This window comes from Heliangelus exortis, chromosome 6 (genome assembly GCF_036169615.1).
Source record: "Heliangelus exortis chromosome 6, bHelExo1.hap1, whole genome shotgun sequence".
NCBI lineage: Eukaryota > Metazoa > Chordata > Aves > Apodiformes > Trochilidae > Heliangelus > Heliangelus exortis.
The window spans coordinates 33,713,081-33,731,100 of NC_092427.1; the positions used below are offsets into that span (position 1 = coordinate 33,713,081).

At 36.2% G+C, this 18,020-nt stretch overlaps 1 protein-coding gene across 8 annotated transcripts in view; it reads left to right on the forward strand.

Moving 5' to 3' along the window:
• GULP1 (GULP PTB domain containing engulfment adaptor 1) overlaps positions 1 to 18,020 on the forward strand; it is a 146,126-nt gene that overhangs the window by 60,679 nt on the left and 67,427 nt on the right. For all 8 annotated transcript variants that reach the window (XM_071747785.1, XM_071747786.1, XM_071747783.1 and 5 more), the window contains one exon: positions 8,644 to 8,733. In XM_071747785.1, the coding sequence (XP_071603886.1) occupies positions 8,706 to 8,733 (28 nt within the window). In that variant the 5' untranslated portion in view covers positions 8,644 to 8,705. The remainder of the gene's footprint in view (positions 1 to 8,643; positions 8,734 to 18,020) is intronic.

An 18,020-nucleotide genomic window follows, 5' to 3' on the forward strand; every position in this document is an offset into this window, starting at 1 on the left:
TTTCCTATGAGGAAAAACCCCTTCTAAGGGGTTTCTAATAACACAATATTTGTGTTATTAAACATACAGCATGTTTCAGCTACGTGGAAATAATTGGAACAGGGACTGGAATAGAACCTTCCCAGCCCCAAACAGGCAGTACCATTATGGCTGTGATGTGATGAGTCTGAACTTGCTGCTCTATCATGGTTTTAAAAATCTATACATTCTCCTTGGTCTTAACTGTGTTAAAAGATATAGAGCACTCCTATGCAGGAAAACTGAAGAAATTCAACTCTTGTGAGCTTGGAAGTTCTATTATATGTGGTAGGCTATATCTCAGTAGCTTCCACTAAGTTACTGTAGGATGGATTATGTCTTGAAATAAGATTCATAATAGCCATAACTGTGTGCAAGACTTGAATGTTTCTCCTTAGCACACATTACAATGAATGACCTTAACACATACCTGGTCTACAAGACAGAAATTAAGGAGATTAATTTGTCATAATCATCCTTTTGGTTTCCATACTTTTGTGATCAGTTTAAAATTTGTGCTTTTGACTTAAGAGACATCCTTGTTGAAATGTTGGGATTCTTCAGAATGTTTTCAAAAAGGCTAAAGACAGTAAGCTGTAATATGTAATGTAATATGGAAGAATGTAATATGATAAAGCCTAAAAACCAATACAATAAGTTCTCAAGATATTCTGAGATTCATTTAGGAGGAGTGACAAAACGGATATTGCCAATTTTTTCCAATTTTGAGCACTGTTAAAATCACTTAAAAGCCTGTCATATCTGTAGAAACCCAGCTTAATGCTGTCATGAGGCTAACCAATTGGAGCAAAGATTCTGAATGTATTAACATTAAAGAGAAATCTATTGGCTTTCATAGTAAGGGATTGTGTTTAGTATCAGATTTTCAAAACCTTTTTGAAATGAGTAAAGCTTTTCAAACTTCTGTTAAACACATGACACTTCTGTCATTGTTTCAGAGGTATCTTAATTTATGTGAATAGATTGGTTATTAGAAAATAAGTTATTACAAATTTTTCAGTGATTTTTTTTCTTTTTTTCAACACGGGCCCTTACTCACTGTGAGGGAAGCAATCAAGGGAATTGGAGTGTAAAAGATAAGAAAACAAGTAGATATACACTCTGCATTCATAGAATTTATACAGGGTTCTGGTTCTCCTTTAAGGGACAGCTGAGGAACAAGGGTACCCAAATTAATTAAGGTATAAAAATACAGACTTGAAATCCTGCAGATAAATAGGTTTAAATTTGTTTTCCCACCCTTTTGACATTATAATAACTTTGTACAGGAGTAAAGATGATACCAGGGCACGTGTGTGTAGAGACACAGGCACAATTCTCATTCTCTTACTGGTTGCTCCTTAGTGTCTATCTTGAAATTTTCACTCTAAACAGACCTCTGGGTTTTTTACTTCCTCTTAATAGCTTTTGAGCATCAGTACTCACTTTTTGAACATAAAGTAACTTTAATGCACACTGAGAGTGGCCTTACAGGACCTCTTGAGTGTGTGTAGCCCTATGGGTGTATCTAACACGTTTCATGTTTGGCCAAATGTGCTTTGGTAAAGTACTAAAATGGAACCTTTTATAAAATGTTGTACCTCTATAGGGGATCTGCTAAATACAATGGACTTTTCCATTGTAAGCAGAATTCTTTTCTACAATTGTTTCTTTTCTACAATTCTATGTTCTACAATTCTATTTCTACAATTGTTGGGCTTTACTTGGAGATTATTTTTACATACCCAGTGAGTCTTTCTATCTCTGCCTTCTTTCTGTCCATGGCACTTGTCAAAATGAAAATTCAATGAATACAATAAATATAACCTTAAAGATTTCAGAATATTAAGAAAAAATTCCTAATTTTTATTTTATTTCAAGATCTGAAGATATCAGATACTTTTTTTTTTTCTTTTTTTTTTCCCTCATAAAGAAAATACAGTGGAGAGTTTGACAATAATCTGCCAGCAATTAAATAGATGGTTTTTCTAGATTGTGTATGGAGCAACCAGCTCTGCTAACAGAGAGGACAATGCTGTAACACAAAAGTGACCCATCTTCAGTGTCAGGACATAACTTTCCTTCTAACTGTCTAGCCAATCAAGGCTAGAAAGCCTAGTTTAAAATATTGTAGAATTCTTCATAGTGCAAGTCAAAAAGCTCAAGACATCAGTATCCCTTCTACCAGAACTCTTTTACTTTTATGAGCTGTTCCGTGTTCATCTGTTCATGGTGCACCCCATCTCTGAATCTCACTTTGCTGCTCCCCAAGTTCTCCATCATCCATCTGAAAGCAGTAGGAAAAATCCTATTCAGGTTCAACAGAGATAATTAAATGGCTAATGGGATGTCCAGGACAGATCCTCTTCTCTGCAAGGTATTTGCCATCTGTCTTTTGGAAGCAGATGACAATACCAGAGCTCTTTGAGAGAGAACATGTATAAAGCCTTTCTACTAGCTCTGACATCTGTATTTTGTTGCACAGCAGAGTATAATTTAGGTTGACAGGACTGAAATCCTTCCCCAGGTTTCACTAGACACAGTGCTTGTCAACTGGAGGAAGAAGGATCTCCTTTTGTATCCAATTATGATTATTCTACCACAGAGAACAAAGTAAGTTTATCAGGTTTTCTTGCAGATAGAACAAGATTGGAAGGAAGGGAATACTCCTGGTTTTAAAATTACTTCTTTTGTTTCTATCATATATAGTTTGTTCCAAGAGTAATGTAATTCATTAATGCATACTGGCATAATCATTGTTAGGCATAATGCAAGATAATTGCTCAGCAATAAATATCCTGGAAAATGCAGTGTTTTAAAAATTAAATCTGTTTTCTAATGCTTTTAAAGCCAGTATTTGTTTTGTTTTTTTCCCTATTGAAAGCAGCAGGTTATTTTTAGGAAGTGGGAGAGTAAAAAGGCACTTACCCAAATGTTTTGGAAACTGGGATGAAATGTGTGACTTTCATAGAGATTTTTTTGGTTTCTGACTTCTGTTTGATGTTGCTAGCAAAACACTACTGAATGCTTCTCCTTAGAGTTTCTGTGAACACTTCTCTAGTTTTGGCAGCTCTGCTCTATGAGAAATGCTTCACCTATAGTCTTGAAATCCTTGTTTTGGAGAGAAAAACACTTACCACAATGTTACTCGGCTTATACTGGTTGAGAGTGGATAAAAAAATAATTGCCTGTGTGTGTGATTCTTCTACATGTTCCAACTGGTTTCAAGAATTTGGAAAGAACAGGGTCTATGATCTCAGTCAGACAGGAGGAATGTTTCTGTTCTTCAGATTAGGTGTTCCTGCCCATCCCTTTCACAGGAGCATATTAGAAGGTGAGCTGTATTTTAGGGTGGCTGTTGCCAGCTCTTTTGGTATTTCCCAGCCCATTTCTCTCTTCACTTGCACTCAGTGAGGCCCAGTGACACCAAGGGTCATTCCCACCCCCCCTCTCTGTGCCAGTCAGGCTATTTGAACAGCAAGGTTCTTTGCTTTGGGAGTGGGGAAATGAGGGTGTTGCATAGAAGACCCATTCTTGACCAGTTTTTCCTGCTCTTCTGACATGTGAAAAATGACAAGAATCAGCCTTGAGCTTTGGCAGTTTTGCCTCCAGCCAGAATGTACGGCTAGTGTTTGATGCAGGCTACTGAATGATTTAGAAAATGCAGAGATTAAAAAACTTAAAAAATAAAGCTTTTCAGTTCTTTTCAGTTCTTTTCAGTTTAATATACTGCATTTCTGCTGCTGTGAAACTATGAAGCCCAAGCACAGGGTAAGAACTTCAGCAATTTGTTCAATTTTAGTGAAGCACATAGAGCTGTGCTGGTTTTGAAGGTTTTGAAGAGGTCTTTTTCCTGCAAGTTTTCATAGCACTAGGGTCTGAGTTATGGTATAATTCCTATTGGCTATTTGGTTATCTCTTTTAAATTTAAGGGACACAAATAATTTCATAACCATGAAGGGAGCTCCTTGCTTCCCAGACACTGAGAAAGACTGTATGTGACTGCAGGTTGGAGTCCACATGGGATTTTGTTTCTTGATATATTGACATCTTTTTCTTAAAATTTTTTTTCAGAGGGGAAAGGGTTGTGGCAAGTTAGTGTTTCAGATAGGTCTTGAATAAAAGGATGGGGAACACATCACAATATGATGATTTTTGGTTTTGTGTACCACTTCATGTCTTACCATGTTTTTTTTCTGTCATATCAGAACAATATTTTTGTGGTGTTTTGTTCTTACTCAGGAAAAGAATTTTCAAGCTGTTAGCATATTCCAAAGTTTCTCATCTTACCTTCAGAAGTAACTTTATAAGCCTAAGTTTCATTTCAAGTCAGTGAATCACACATTCCTGTGTGCTGCAGCCCATTTGAAAACAGGGTTTAAGACATTTTGTGCTTCATTCTTTAAAAAATGTTATCCAGTAATCTTGAAAGGCTGGTGTTTGAGAGGGGGAAAAAAGTCTCTGGTCTCCTGAAGCTAAATTTGTCTTTGAATGGAAGCTGTGTTTGATGCTGCAGGGACAGACTGGAGGTTTGTTTTTTTTAAAAAAAAAAGTTTTATTAAAGGGAGTGGAATGATGCAAGTTGGGGCTTTTATGGAAGTTTTATTGGGAAAATTACTTGTAGAACGAAAAAGAGGTACCCACAAAAATAAGGTTGAGCCCTGGTAATTGTTTTAGCCCATGCCACCCAAAGGGACTGGCTGGGGGGGAACCCCAAATCAATCCCGAGGAATAAATATTCAGGTTTTAAGAGAAAAAAAGAACACCAGTTACACTGGTGTCTTGTTTCATCCCCTCCCTAAGTACCCTGTCTCTTTGCTTGTCTGAGACAGCTCTAAATTTAGAAAATAGATCAAAACACAGCATTTCTGAAGGAGCCATCAGGCATTTCAAGATGTCTGTGTGGAAGCTTTGGTGTTGCTTAAGCAGCCTGGGAGGATTGTGGTTGCTTGTGCTGGCAGGGTGCCACTCAGCTTCCTTTGCTTGGCTTCCTTTGCTGCAGAAAGGGCAGAAGCCAGCAGCAGACATTATCAGTAGTGGTACAAAGTAATTATGGAGGTGATGAGTTCAGCTTCAAATCTTACCACCCCTGCACTCCAAATGCCTGCAGACACCAAAGGCACCACATCTGCTACTGTGTCCCCTGCACAGGCTGTTATTTCTATTTTTATTATTTTTGGTTTCATAAAAATGACCTGGTATATAACTCCCTAGTTTGTCCCTCTCAGAATTCTCCATATTTTGTCAATTTACTGTTTAGTGAAATCACATGTGGGTTTGTATTTCCTCATAGGGGCTGGTTTCTGGACAAAGCTGAAGCAAACTCCTAGGAGTAAGGTGGAGAAACATTCTTTACATGGGTGTGTCTTCCTAAGAGAGGAGTAATGAAATGTTATTGTCCACATTCCTATTCCCTAAAGTCTGTGATTCTTACAATGGCTTTACCCTTTCTGAACAGAGGTTTTGTGGGAAGGACTCGCCCCATCTTTACGAAGCTCCCAGTACCATGATGGGATTTTTTGACTTACCTTCCCTTTGACTTCAGTACAAGGTTTTCACAGGCTGGTTTGCAACTCAGTTTCTTCCACAAGTTTTGTGTATCAAGCATTTTCAGAAATGAACCAATATTCCACCAGAAAAATGTCAAGCTTCCATGATCAGAGCACGACTTGCTTGCTCCTCAGAGTTTTGCTTGTTTGTTGGCATATTGTGAGCAGAGTTATCACAGATACATCAAGCCATAACTTGCCTCTTCTCATCAAAACCTTAGCTGGGCAGTTTACCACAATCTGATCTCACCCTCTTCCCCCAACTCAACCGAAGAATTTGAAATTAGCCTTGTGTGTGTTTGCACTTTGTTTTGCTTTTTTTAGATTGTAAACCCATCTAACCATCTGCTTCTTCTACACCTGAGAGGCTGATCGGGTTGTTCATGTTAGAGTTTGAGGGAATTTTAAAAGCAGTTGCATGTAGCTAGTTGTGTTTCTTTCCCTTAATGACATTTTCTGTCATAAGTCCACTGGTTAGGTGTTTTCATTCTAGCTGCTTGTAAGCCAGTTCTGTATTTTCTGCTGATGGAATTGAAATTATAAACACATTTAGCAAAATACTGTCCATTATTATGTTAAGTAGTCATTAAATTAGTGTGGATTAATGCTAATACATGCTCTTGTTCATGAGAGGGGTTGGTGGTAGAGGTAGACACCCATGTGTCAAATTTCCCATTTTTTGCATAAAAATGTAATGAAAACTTGATTGCATCTTACCACATTAACTGGACAAATACATGCAGCCTTTTAATAGTTAAACACATGCTTACATGGGGAAAATCAATTAAAATTCTTCTCTTAGTTACACTGTTTTAAACAAAATACTTGAATGGTGTTTCCTTGAAATGTGGCCAGCCCACAGTTTCACAGGGTGTATCCATAGTTTCTAGTTAGGAGATCCTCTACTCACTACTTAGTTTCTTGGGTGAGCACAAGAGTACAGGATTAAAGTAACCAACAAATTCCAAGAAAGTACATGTCTGAGGAGAACTGGAGTCTAGAGCTGAGCAGGGAAACTGCCAGACATATAAAAGAAAAATCATTCTTTTACTCAAAGAACTCTTTTGCTCATTCTTTTACTGCTTTCTTCACTGACTGTCACAGTTCATGAAGAATGAAGTTCTGCATTCTGCCATGGTTTATGTATCCTAACTGTATATAAGGCTGCCTGTGTTCCCGGTGGGAGCAAACTTCTAACTTAAACACATTTCTCAGTTGCTTGAAAAGCTGAAATTCTAATGTTCTCTTCACTGTTTGATACTTCATTTGAATGGAATTTATTCACATTTACACTGTTGAAAGTCCTACTCCCTGCCTTCCCTGCCAGGAGAACTCCTTGGCCCTCGGCAGCTTTTGGTGCAAATCCCTTACTTGTGAGTTATTCTATATTACCCCAGTAACACCATTACCCCTTCCAGGGATGCTACTGAAAACATTCCAAGGACTTCATAACCTGATCTGGTTCCCATCCCCACAGCTTTCTGTGTGGCAGTGATGGGAGTGAAGGCAGCCAGGAGGGATGGCTGTGGGGCTGTGTAAAGCTTCTGCAGTTTTGAAGAACTAGTGTAGTGTCCCCAATGCAGAGTTTCTTGATTTCTGTATCACAATAACTAGATGGCAAGTTTGTCCTACTACCTTTGCTTTTTTTATGGCATCTCCCCCTTTTTAAATATGCAGTAAAGTCTTAAACACAAAAGTTCTGCTAAGTGTATTTCAAAGAGCAAATATTGGTTGGTTGTAGGGTTTAGCACTGGTTTAGTGCCTGTTAATTCCTTCTCACAGGATTGCATGGAAAAGAAGCCCTAGCACATCAGTGATTTTTTGTAAATAAAATGGAGGTGGTTTTTAGCTCTAATTGCCCACATGTTCTAATCTGAAAAATGTCAGCTATTTACAGGGAAACTGGGATATAATTGCTGTAATTGGCTTTGAACTTTATTATTATTATTATTTGAAAAAGAGGAGCAAACACCACTAAAAGTTTTCACGAGCTGTATGAAGTATCTTAAAAAAATTTCTAAACTATCTTGATGCTGACATTTGAAATACTGGTTTAACTTTCATTTTTATTTAAAGCAAAGGTAGTGTTCTAACTGATTTCATACATAATCTGATAGCAAGAGCTTTGATTTTCTTTTTTATTTTTTAGATTTTTTTTTTTTTTTTTTTTTGGTAAAAACTCATCATCACCACCCCCAGCCCTGCATCCTCCCCCCCCCCCCTTTTTTTTTTTTTTTATGTTGACTACTTTGAGATCAGAGAAAGGGCATTAGTGCAGCTTTTGGCTAGAAGATCTGAACAGAATGGAAAGGAGTAGTGGGAATATCTTTAAATATCACTGAAAAATTAATACCTCCATACTACAGAACAGCTTGGTTTTAAACAGCACTGGATTTGTTGGATTTTATTTGACTGCAAATATTGGTAAAGAATAAAATTCTAAAGCAATATTGTAAATAAAAAACTGTAATAAAATTTAAGAATGTATCAATGTTTTGAACTGAATACAGAAAATACTGTACAGTCTGATGTAATCAGAGCAAGGAGGTAGTTGCACTCTTAGGCAGTTTTTTCAGTATAGAATCCCTGAGTAAAGAGAAGTCTTTATAATGTGATTTTTTTTTTTTTTCTTCCCTAATGTCAAGACCATATGAAGATGAAAGAATAGCTTGAAATAATCTGACAGCCTATAATAATAATCTGACACAAACCAGGGCAATGCAAATGTGAACTGAATGTTTTTATGGAGTCTTGTAGTCAGCATTCGTTTTAAGGCTTTCTTTCCAACCTATATTTTTGTAGTATTTGTCTTCATGGATACATATAATACCTTCTGCTCTGTCTCTGAAATCTCAGTGAGAACTTCACAGAAAACTTTGAAATGTCTTCTGTATTCAGTACCACTGAGCATTCAAACATAAATCTTCTCAATTCAGCAATTTCTTCTCCCTTTTATTTCTCTGAAAGTTTTCAGAATTCTTAAAATAGTCTGTAATTTTTTTAATAGGAAGATAATGAGCAAACTTCAAGTATAACAATGGACTTTTCTGTTTTTCTTATCTGTATTGTTCTGCAGGCTAAAGTGGGGAGAAAAAGAAACAAACCCAGAAGCAGAGTTGACTGGAGAGATTTTTCAACATGAATCGTGCTTTTAGCAGGAAGAAAGGTAAGAAACTTAGCTTATGTTCTCTGGGAGGCATAAATATCCTGCATAACTTTTTTAGAATATCAAAAATTGTTCAAGGAATACTTATGAATAATCACACCTAATTAACTAGAGAGAAATCTGCAGCCTTTTGTATGAAGTACAGAGCAAAGATTCTCAATTGATAGTAATAGAGATACCTGCTTTGTAACATTTGTGTTGAATTTTGTAATATTTTCTTTATTGAGGCTTGTATCTGTGTGTGTGAATATAAATATATATATTTAAAATACACACTTCCTATTTTTACTCTACACACCAAAATATGTGCCAGGGGTTTTAGAACTTAATGACTTCTGTCCCATATGTCAGGGACACAGGTTTTTGGGTGCATTAGAGATGCACCTTTTTTAACTGACAACTTTATTGCAATTTTTCCATTTGTTTGTAATATAGAAAATATTGAGTAAGTCTAATTTCTTTGTTTTTCATGTTTTCTTCTTAAAGATCCCTAAGTATCATACACAGAGAGCTTAAGCCCTTGCCTTAATAACTGGGTATAAATGTAGCAAGAATTTGTACTTTGGTATCAGTATTAAAGCTGGGAATAAAAGGAATCTGACATATCTTACAGTGACACAAAATAATAGCATCACTGCATCCTTGCATGTCTAATACATTAATTTGTTAAAGCTAATAGAAATGAGAACTTAACTAGTCCAGAATATCAGAAGGCATAGCTTGATCACAAAAAGAAGAAAGACTTATTCACAAAGGCTACAAAACCAGATGAAAGATAGTTTGGTAGCTCAGTAGCATGATGGATCCTACATTTCTATTCTCATATCCTAGGAAAAATGGAACTTTCAGTTAGGCAATTGTCAGGAATAAATGAAAATTACATATTTTTCTTGCCAATTTCTCTTGACTCCAAGTTGATTCGTCTACCCAACTATATTTTTTATGGAGAAAAGTCTCTGTTGCAGAAATATTAGATGACTGCACAAACTGTACAAAAACATGTAATCTGTTTTACACTCCTTGGTCAATGAGTGCAGTGTGCTCTATTAAAGTAGTTTTTATAGACTTTCAATTTAAGGATCTCTTTCTTTCTCCCACAAACCATTGAAAACCAATGTTATGTATGTTCTTGCTGCTTTGTTGTTATGACAAAGCTTGTGAAAACATTTATGTATCACAGTATCAGGAGCTTGCTTTTGGATGTGATCCAGGTTTTGGTCATGATTTTTGAGGAATCCTTTTTTTTTTTTTTTTTTTCCTTTGAAGTGGGATGTGGTATCATGCTCATTTTGAAATGTCATAGTTTGAGAAGTCTGTAGTGCAGATGGAAGTCTGTTCATCTAGAAATATGTTTGTATCTTGATAACTTAGTCTCTCTTTTAAGCTTAGGGATACTAATTTTATTCTCCTGTAAGAGCTATTTGTGCATGCTGTATTTTCACAAAAATTTTTCTCATTGTTAGTGTATTGCTAATTTCTGTGTGGTTGTATGCTTAACACATCTACACAAAACAGAAAGCAGTGAGTATGGATTTTTTTCTTTTTTTAGTGCATGAAGGTTGCTCTCCCAGATGAGTGACACATTAGTGGTTCCATTCAAAGCTAATAGTGTTAAGAACTGGTACATATAAATAAACAAAAATGAACTAATGTTTGTTGGCTTTCACCTCCTCAGAAATGTGAAAAAGAACTACTGTTTATCCTACTGTTTATCCTAGACAGAGGCATTTCTAAATAGGGAATGACATAGTCCAAACCTTTTGGGAGCTAAGTGAAGCTTTTTGGTGTCTCAAAATAGTGCTAAAAATACAGGTATGTTTGTCTGCTTTGGGCTAAACTTAGTACTGAATTACAACGTGTGGAATCCAGTGTACTTCAGAGAAATCTGGGGGGGTGTAAATTGCAGTTGAATTTGGTTCATTCTTTATTATACCCCACCGGTCCTCTTTCCTGTCAGAATAAATGCCAGCCTTACTTTATGTATGGCCCAAAGTTTAATGCCAAACCTGCTGTTCTGTGCACCAATCTGAATTTTCTAATGTTTTTTTTTTTTTTTTTTTCCATATTACAGCAGTTCATAATTTTGGTAATTTGTGCCATATTTTCATGAGATGTAGATAGTGTTCATAATGCTAAATGGAATTTGTTGAAGTAATAGCCTGTCATAAATCATAAGTTTTAGCACTAACATTTCTGTGCAGTTGCTTTTTATGAGTCTCATTTTTTGAAGTGTAGACAGATGCATTTAATGGGCAGGGTTTGACATTAAAAAGTGCAATCAAAGGTTATAGGAGTCTCTTTGATGTGAATGGACTGGTTATAATGACATCTTCACTTTTATTGTAAGCTTATGCTGCATTCCAGAGATGACAAATGTTTTATATTTCTTCTAAATGAGTAGACAACAGGTGAAGCCTCGAAAGGGTGAAGGAGATAAGTATAGTCCTACAGCAAATACTTGAATTCTGTCAGAGATAATATTTCACATCAATGATTTACACAAAGGAACTATTGTGTGCTGGAGTTCCAGACAATCTATCTTAGCAATAGTAAGAAAAATCATAAAGAGAGAGTAGATACTCATAGATTTCAAAGGCATATAAGTGGCCATAATCTTCCTCATTGTAATCTTCAGATATTCTTGTGATTAAACTTTGTCCTTTCATAGAGGCACTCCTCACCTTCCAGGAAAAAAAACAAACTAGGTCTAAATCTCCTCACTGCCTTCATCCCCAAAAAAGATGCTACTTGCTGTTTTTAGGAATTTTTAAAAGAAGAACTCTTTCAAAGAATGATTGGGAGGAAAAAAAGGGTGGGTTTTTTTTGTATACCAAACATTTCTGTATTTGGTTAATCTTACTTGACACAAAAATCAGTTATCTTAATTCTTCTGTAATCCCTTTGCAAAGAGGTTTTGTGTGTTCCAGATACTTCTCTTTGGGTTTCAAAGCACGGGCTCATGTGGAAAAGCAATTTTCAGTGACCAAGTTCTTATTTAGGATAACTGAATATGTCTTTTAAAGTATTGTTTGCACCATTACATCAGGGTTAGGAGGTACCCCTTTAAGTACCAATAGCAGAGCTGAGGGGTTGGTACTTGAATTTAGCAAGGACCAAATCATATTCTGTTGGTGGGCCAAAGAAGTGGCTGATCCTGCAGGGTGTCTGTGTTTGCAGACAGATTTGTCTGCGTCTGTCTATGGATTTATTTATATTCTGAAAGCAGAAGGAACAGATGCACTTGTTTAGAAAAGGAATGATTACAGTATGTCTTTGGAAAAGGCACAGCTACAAATGGAGAGTACACTTTGGAAAATCCTAAGTTTTCTTCTCTTTCCATTAGCATGAGAATAGGAGGGTAAATTCCTGTTGGCTGTTCAGAAAGGTATTGCAGAAATAATCTTATCACTTGCTTTAAAGAACATTCTAGGCAATTTAACAGTGATATTTAGGACAAAGCTATTTGTTGCTTCTGCAGAACCTAAGGAGCTTGTTTCAAGAACACATGTGCACTACTTAGGCATAAAGCACTAAATACTGACTTTAGAATGGGAACAGCACTGAAGGAGTCTTCAGCTTTTTGGTTTCTACCCTATTAAAATTTATACAGCCTGATTTACAGAATGTGAAATGATTCACACAGCACTTTGGCAGGCATATCCTTGAGATCTACAAGGTAATAAATTCTTCATGTTAGCTGTTCCTAGTGTATGCTGTAGAGTTCTTGTCCAAGTGTACTATTGCAAGTAACTTCCCCAAGCTACAGCCTAAATGCTTGAGTTACATAGATACATTACTAGTTAACTCACTCAATGCCTAATTAAAGATGATGTATTATCCTGTGTGAAATAAACTGGGATGTGTACCAACCATAGGAATCACAATGACTACTTTGTTTTATGGCACTTGGCAATTTTCCAACAGCTTGATAAGGCAAAGAACATCCAAAATATGTCACTCAGGAAAATACTGTTTTGTGAAATCAGATCCTTTTAGGTACATGAAAGGATGTACCTACACGGATTGTAGTTGTTCTGAGCTGTTGCTACCACTCCTTTCTTCTCTTTCCAGTTTATTTGGATTTAAAAAAAAAAAAAAAAAAAAAGTTCCTGTTAGCTGTTATGCTATTTTCCTGAATTAGAAAGCTAAGGTTCTAGTTTAACTGCACTGAGGCACATTTCTGTTCCTTTGTTTTGCCTCACCGAAGTGACACACGTAATGTCCTTGCTTTAAGAGTTAAAAATTCTTCAGAAAATTGCCTTTTAAACAATGTTTCACAAGCTTTATTGATACTTTTCCAAATTTATTCATAATTATAGTGGAATGGTTGGCCAAACCGACTCCATAAGTGAAAGGTGGAGTTGGAGATTAAATCTGTACATACTTCTTAGTGAAAACTTGTGAAAATGTGATCACTTTAAATATGTTTTATTTATATCTATATATCTATATATTTATATATCTATATATCTATATCTATATCTGTATCTATGTATATGTATGTATATACATACACCAGTAGTCTACTAGAAGCTTTTTATCAAAGACAGTGCAGCTCTTCTTGTGGCAAGAAGTTTTAGGATGTACAGGCTTAATAGCTCAGCATTTTTTTTCTAGCTTTTTCCCCTTGATTTACTTGTTAAAAGTTCATAACATCAACAATTAATTTTGATCCTACTTTCCTTTCTTACCAAAACTTGCCCACTAGAATCCATATCTTAAAAATATATGCTATAAAATGCATAAGCTCTGCAGTGTTTCTGTCAGAGGAAATGTAACTAGAGACTTTTAATTTTGTAACTATGTCAGCCCAGCATTCTATGATATCATTTTGCTATTTTGGTAGTCAGCTGTTTAAAACCAGACTTAGCTTCTTAAATGTTATGAGAGAAGGACAGAGAGAGGCAAAGCATTCTGCAAAGCTCATTCTGTTCTAGGGAGATACAGCTCTGTTGCCTTGGCAGAGGATAAATACCCCTCCAAAGAACATTTTATGTTTGGAAGACAAAAAAAAAAAGAAAAAGTAATTATTTTTGAATTATGTCTATTGATGGGCATCTGCCTCTGCATGCTTAGGGCAGGATCTGACTCAATTTCAATTGCTTCATCATAGTAACCTGGTAATAACTTGGCAAAATTACTGCTATTAGACACATCAATTGTACTCAGTCATTCCTCTAGAAGCTGCTTGGAAGTAATATTGCTGCTGAATTTTAGAAGAATATGGTTAGATTTATCTTTTTAATTGTGTTCAGGTATTGTGCTCAGCTGAACACTTTGGTAACGTGCATTAAGCCTCATGGCTCAGCACATCTGTTCATGCAGGGCCTGTAGTAGCCAAGAAGAGAGATTGTACCTTGTCTGACTGGCAAAAGTGAAGTTTGTGAGAACCTGCCTGTTTCTGCTACAGTGCAGGAGAAAACAAATTATTTGACAGTGAGACAACTCTTGGATGTCCTATCTTATACAAGAATGGATAATCCAGGAAAAATGAAAGATAGAGATCTGTGTGTGTACACACTGAAGCAAGTAAGCTATTTGTTCCTTTAATACATGAGTTAATAGCACTAATACCTAGATGTAGCATTGGTCATGTGGAATGCTCCCTTCTTCTTCAGGAGTGTCATTAGTCTGATTGGCATATATGATCTTTTTTCCCATAGCAAGCTTTGTAAAGCATGAAAAAAAAGACAGTTACAAGATTCCTTACCTTCTGTTACCAAGAACATTGATGTCAAAGAGATTTTGATACAGGAAAGACAAAAAGGAGTTTAGTTCTTACTTTCTAGAAATTATTCTATTTTGACTGTGGCACTAACCAAAAGTTAAAATCAGTCTTTCTGTGTTCATCATATTAAATGGAATGGCCACGAGGTCTCATAGGCTTTGATAACTGCTTTGGAAACATAGTTAAGCAGAGCCACTTTTAGCATGCATGAATTAATGATGAGGCTGGGGTTTAGGGAAGCAGTTAACTAAGCTTGCACTGCTGAGCATTGTTTTGCCATTTAGAAAATAGTTCATCAATGCCTGTCTACTAAATCCATTCTATAATAACTGTGGGCAGTAATGTGTGGAGAAATTCATCTCTAAGGGAGAACAATTTCTTGGCACCGTTGCTGCTTTTCTTTGTGGTAGATAAATGGTCAGCTGTGCTGTTATCTAACCTAATGTCATCCTCTGAGAAGTACAGCACGGTTGTTCTGGATACTTTATGAAGTCCCTGAGTCTGTTGGCTTCAGCAGGTGATTTGTCAGCACATTCCTCTTCTTCAGCTCTCCCTGTGCTGCTGGAATGGCTCTCGCCCCTGCTCCCAGGTTCTGCCATGACCAAGCATCTGATGTGAAATGCAGGTTGTAAAGCAACATTTCCCCTGTGATGGAAGGGCAGCTAGAAAGGACTGAAGTCTCAATGCTGAACACAGCAATTCTGTCTGGTAAACCCCAGCTCTTGCAAATGTTAAATTTGCCATGTTCCTGAAGAGGAGGTGTTGAGTAGAGACTAGAGGATTACTTACTGTCTTTAACCAGGGCTTACCTTGTACCCTTGAATTCTGGACCATGATCCTTTTTCCCATCTTTTCTCCCATACAATGCCACTATGTTTGGACAAATCACCACATACTCTGGGTTTTACCTCCTAGAACCTCTCATCCCTCAGTCAGGCTAAACTCTACATGGGTGTTAATGGACTTTGGATGGCTCAAACTCATAATTCTCAAAAAATAACCAGGCATTTATTTAAACTTTAATATAAATGCTAAGGCAACCTAGATTAAGAGCTTCAGACAAGATCTAAAATAACATTTGCTTTCACAGGGTGCAATAGCACAAGTCTTGCTTCAGTTTCCACTGCTGCTATGTTAGATACATGCAGTGGTCAGCTTTGATTTTATCTAGGCTTCTGGTCCTTTTTTAGGACTTACTGTTTTATTTATCAATAAAGTGTCTAGAAGTCTTGCTATATAACTGATAAAATAATAATAGGAACTGGGATTTTCATTGTAGAGTTTCTTTTTTTTTTTTTTGCTTCAGAATGAATAATTAAGTTGTAATCTGTGAAAAGCCATTTAAAATTACTTTTAAAACTGAGGGATCATGCAAAGCACAAGCCACATCTATATCAGGTATTTAAATGAGTACCTGTTTTATAAGTTTTCTTCTTTCATATTTTTCTGGTTTATTGGATGCAAGGTGTCTGAAACTTCGTATTTCTCAACTGCTGTTAAATCAAACTCTAAGCAGTATTTCAAAGAGCTGCTGAGAGTGGCATAGGTCCAAAATCAGAGTTTACAATTCAGAAGAAAATGCTGGTAACAAACTTGCCCATAATAATTTGAATTTTTTTTGCATTTCTTTGCTATCAATGTAAATTTTGCCATATATTGAACTTTGTTTAGCATTAGGAGTTCTTTCATAAATGCCATCATTCTGTAATTACTACCTGTTTCTAGGAAATGGGCTTCTAATGTAATATAATATAGTAATAACATAATACCTATATATTAGGTATTAATACCTGTGTGTTAGTGTTTACAGAATCTAAACCTGTATTTTAAAAAAGGTGCTTGCTGACTTGCTGTTTTAATCAATGGAACAATACTTTTAGAACCCAGGCATCTTTTCAGTACCCTGCTAAGTTACTGATTTCCTTTTGATCCGAGACCACCTCTCCATGTTTCCTCATCTTTCCTTAACTAGGGGTACTGATGGTTAAGGAAACCCTTTCCTAGCAGTAATTTTCCTTGCTGGAATCCCTATAGCATTACAGTTAGAGGTTGGTAGGCAAGTCCATGACTTTACAGAAAATTCTAAATGTAAAGCTTTCTACTTAACTACAATATTGTAAAGATTACTAACTGCCTATTTAAGCTACTTAATTTCAAACTTGGCTCTGAAATTAAATAACTTTCATTCAGATTTGAACTTTCCCTTGGGGATGGGAAGAAGGGAGGAGGAAACATTTGCAAAGAAGAGTTTACCTGGTGGCTGTGTAGTCAATTGCCTGTAAAATTGCTTTAGAAGCTGCAGCTTTGCTGCTTGTTTCTGCTAATACTAGGCATGAAATGAATGGAGGTTCTTGCTATTATTTTTTAAATGGGTTCAATGTTTGTTTTTACCAGATTTTTCCTTTTATGCACTTCTAAAGATGCCAGTATCCTTGGTGATAGCTGATAAGATGATGATCACAGGTGGTTTGTGTTGGAATTAGCAGTGTGAATATGTATTTAGTAGTTAATTCCTGCACTGTACAAGTGGTCACTGCTGCACAAAATGTGATGGGAGCAGCTCCTGCTTTTCCTCCTGGCTTCCTCATCCTGGGACTCCCAGGCCAGCCTCTGAGTGACACAGGACACTTACCTTTTGGCTTGTCACACTTGATTCTACCAGTCCTAATCCGCACTGGTTGTGATTTTTAATTTTTTAAAATTTTATTTTATTAGTGGATTACAGCTTTTGTTATTGTACTTGAAATGGAGAGATCAATGTCAGATCATAAAATATCCTGGGAAAGGAGTGTGCTTCTTGTGTCTGAGATTCCTGTCATAAGGCACAGTTGAAGGGAAGAGCCACTTGAGTGCACAGGCATCCTCCTGGGTGCTGCTGGATGGAGAACTTGTGCTTCCTTGATGAAAAAGTGATCATATCCCTCTTCAGTAATGGAGCTGAACGTTGCTGTCATCTAGAATGAAGTTTGCTTAAAGAAAAAAAATTTTCTCCAGCTTTGCAGTTTTAATCCTGTTCCTGTGGTGACTGTGTTGTTTAACAGTTTTCTTGTTTCTGTGTATTTAAAAATATTCAGTTATTTGTTTAGTGCCAACAAATGTCAAAGCATTTCCTCTTGAACAGTTTGGTGTCAGGAGGATTTTGTTTTATGTGTAACTAACAAATAAGTTAGAAATTGCTGGAACTGCAACTCACATTAAAGGCAAAGGAAATTGGGAATATCCAAGGGCAGAATTTTGCTTTAAGCTGTTCTGTTACTTAGTTCAATAAAATCCCAGATTTCTGACTTTAGTTCAGTCTAATTAAAACAGGAGTAGTCTCATCTTAGAAAATATAATTAAATATTGAATGTGTAGAGTATAAAATACTACTCGGTGTTACAGAATCTCTTATGTAGTTGGCAATACAATTCAGTATTTTGAAATTTTCTTAAATGCTTTCAAATGTGAAAACTTAAAAAGTGTTTTCTAAACATTCAAGAGAAAGAACTTTTTAATAAAAATGCTTAGAATTCCTTCTTAAATTATGTAGAGCTAGAGCATTCTATATGGCTGCTAAAAA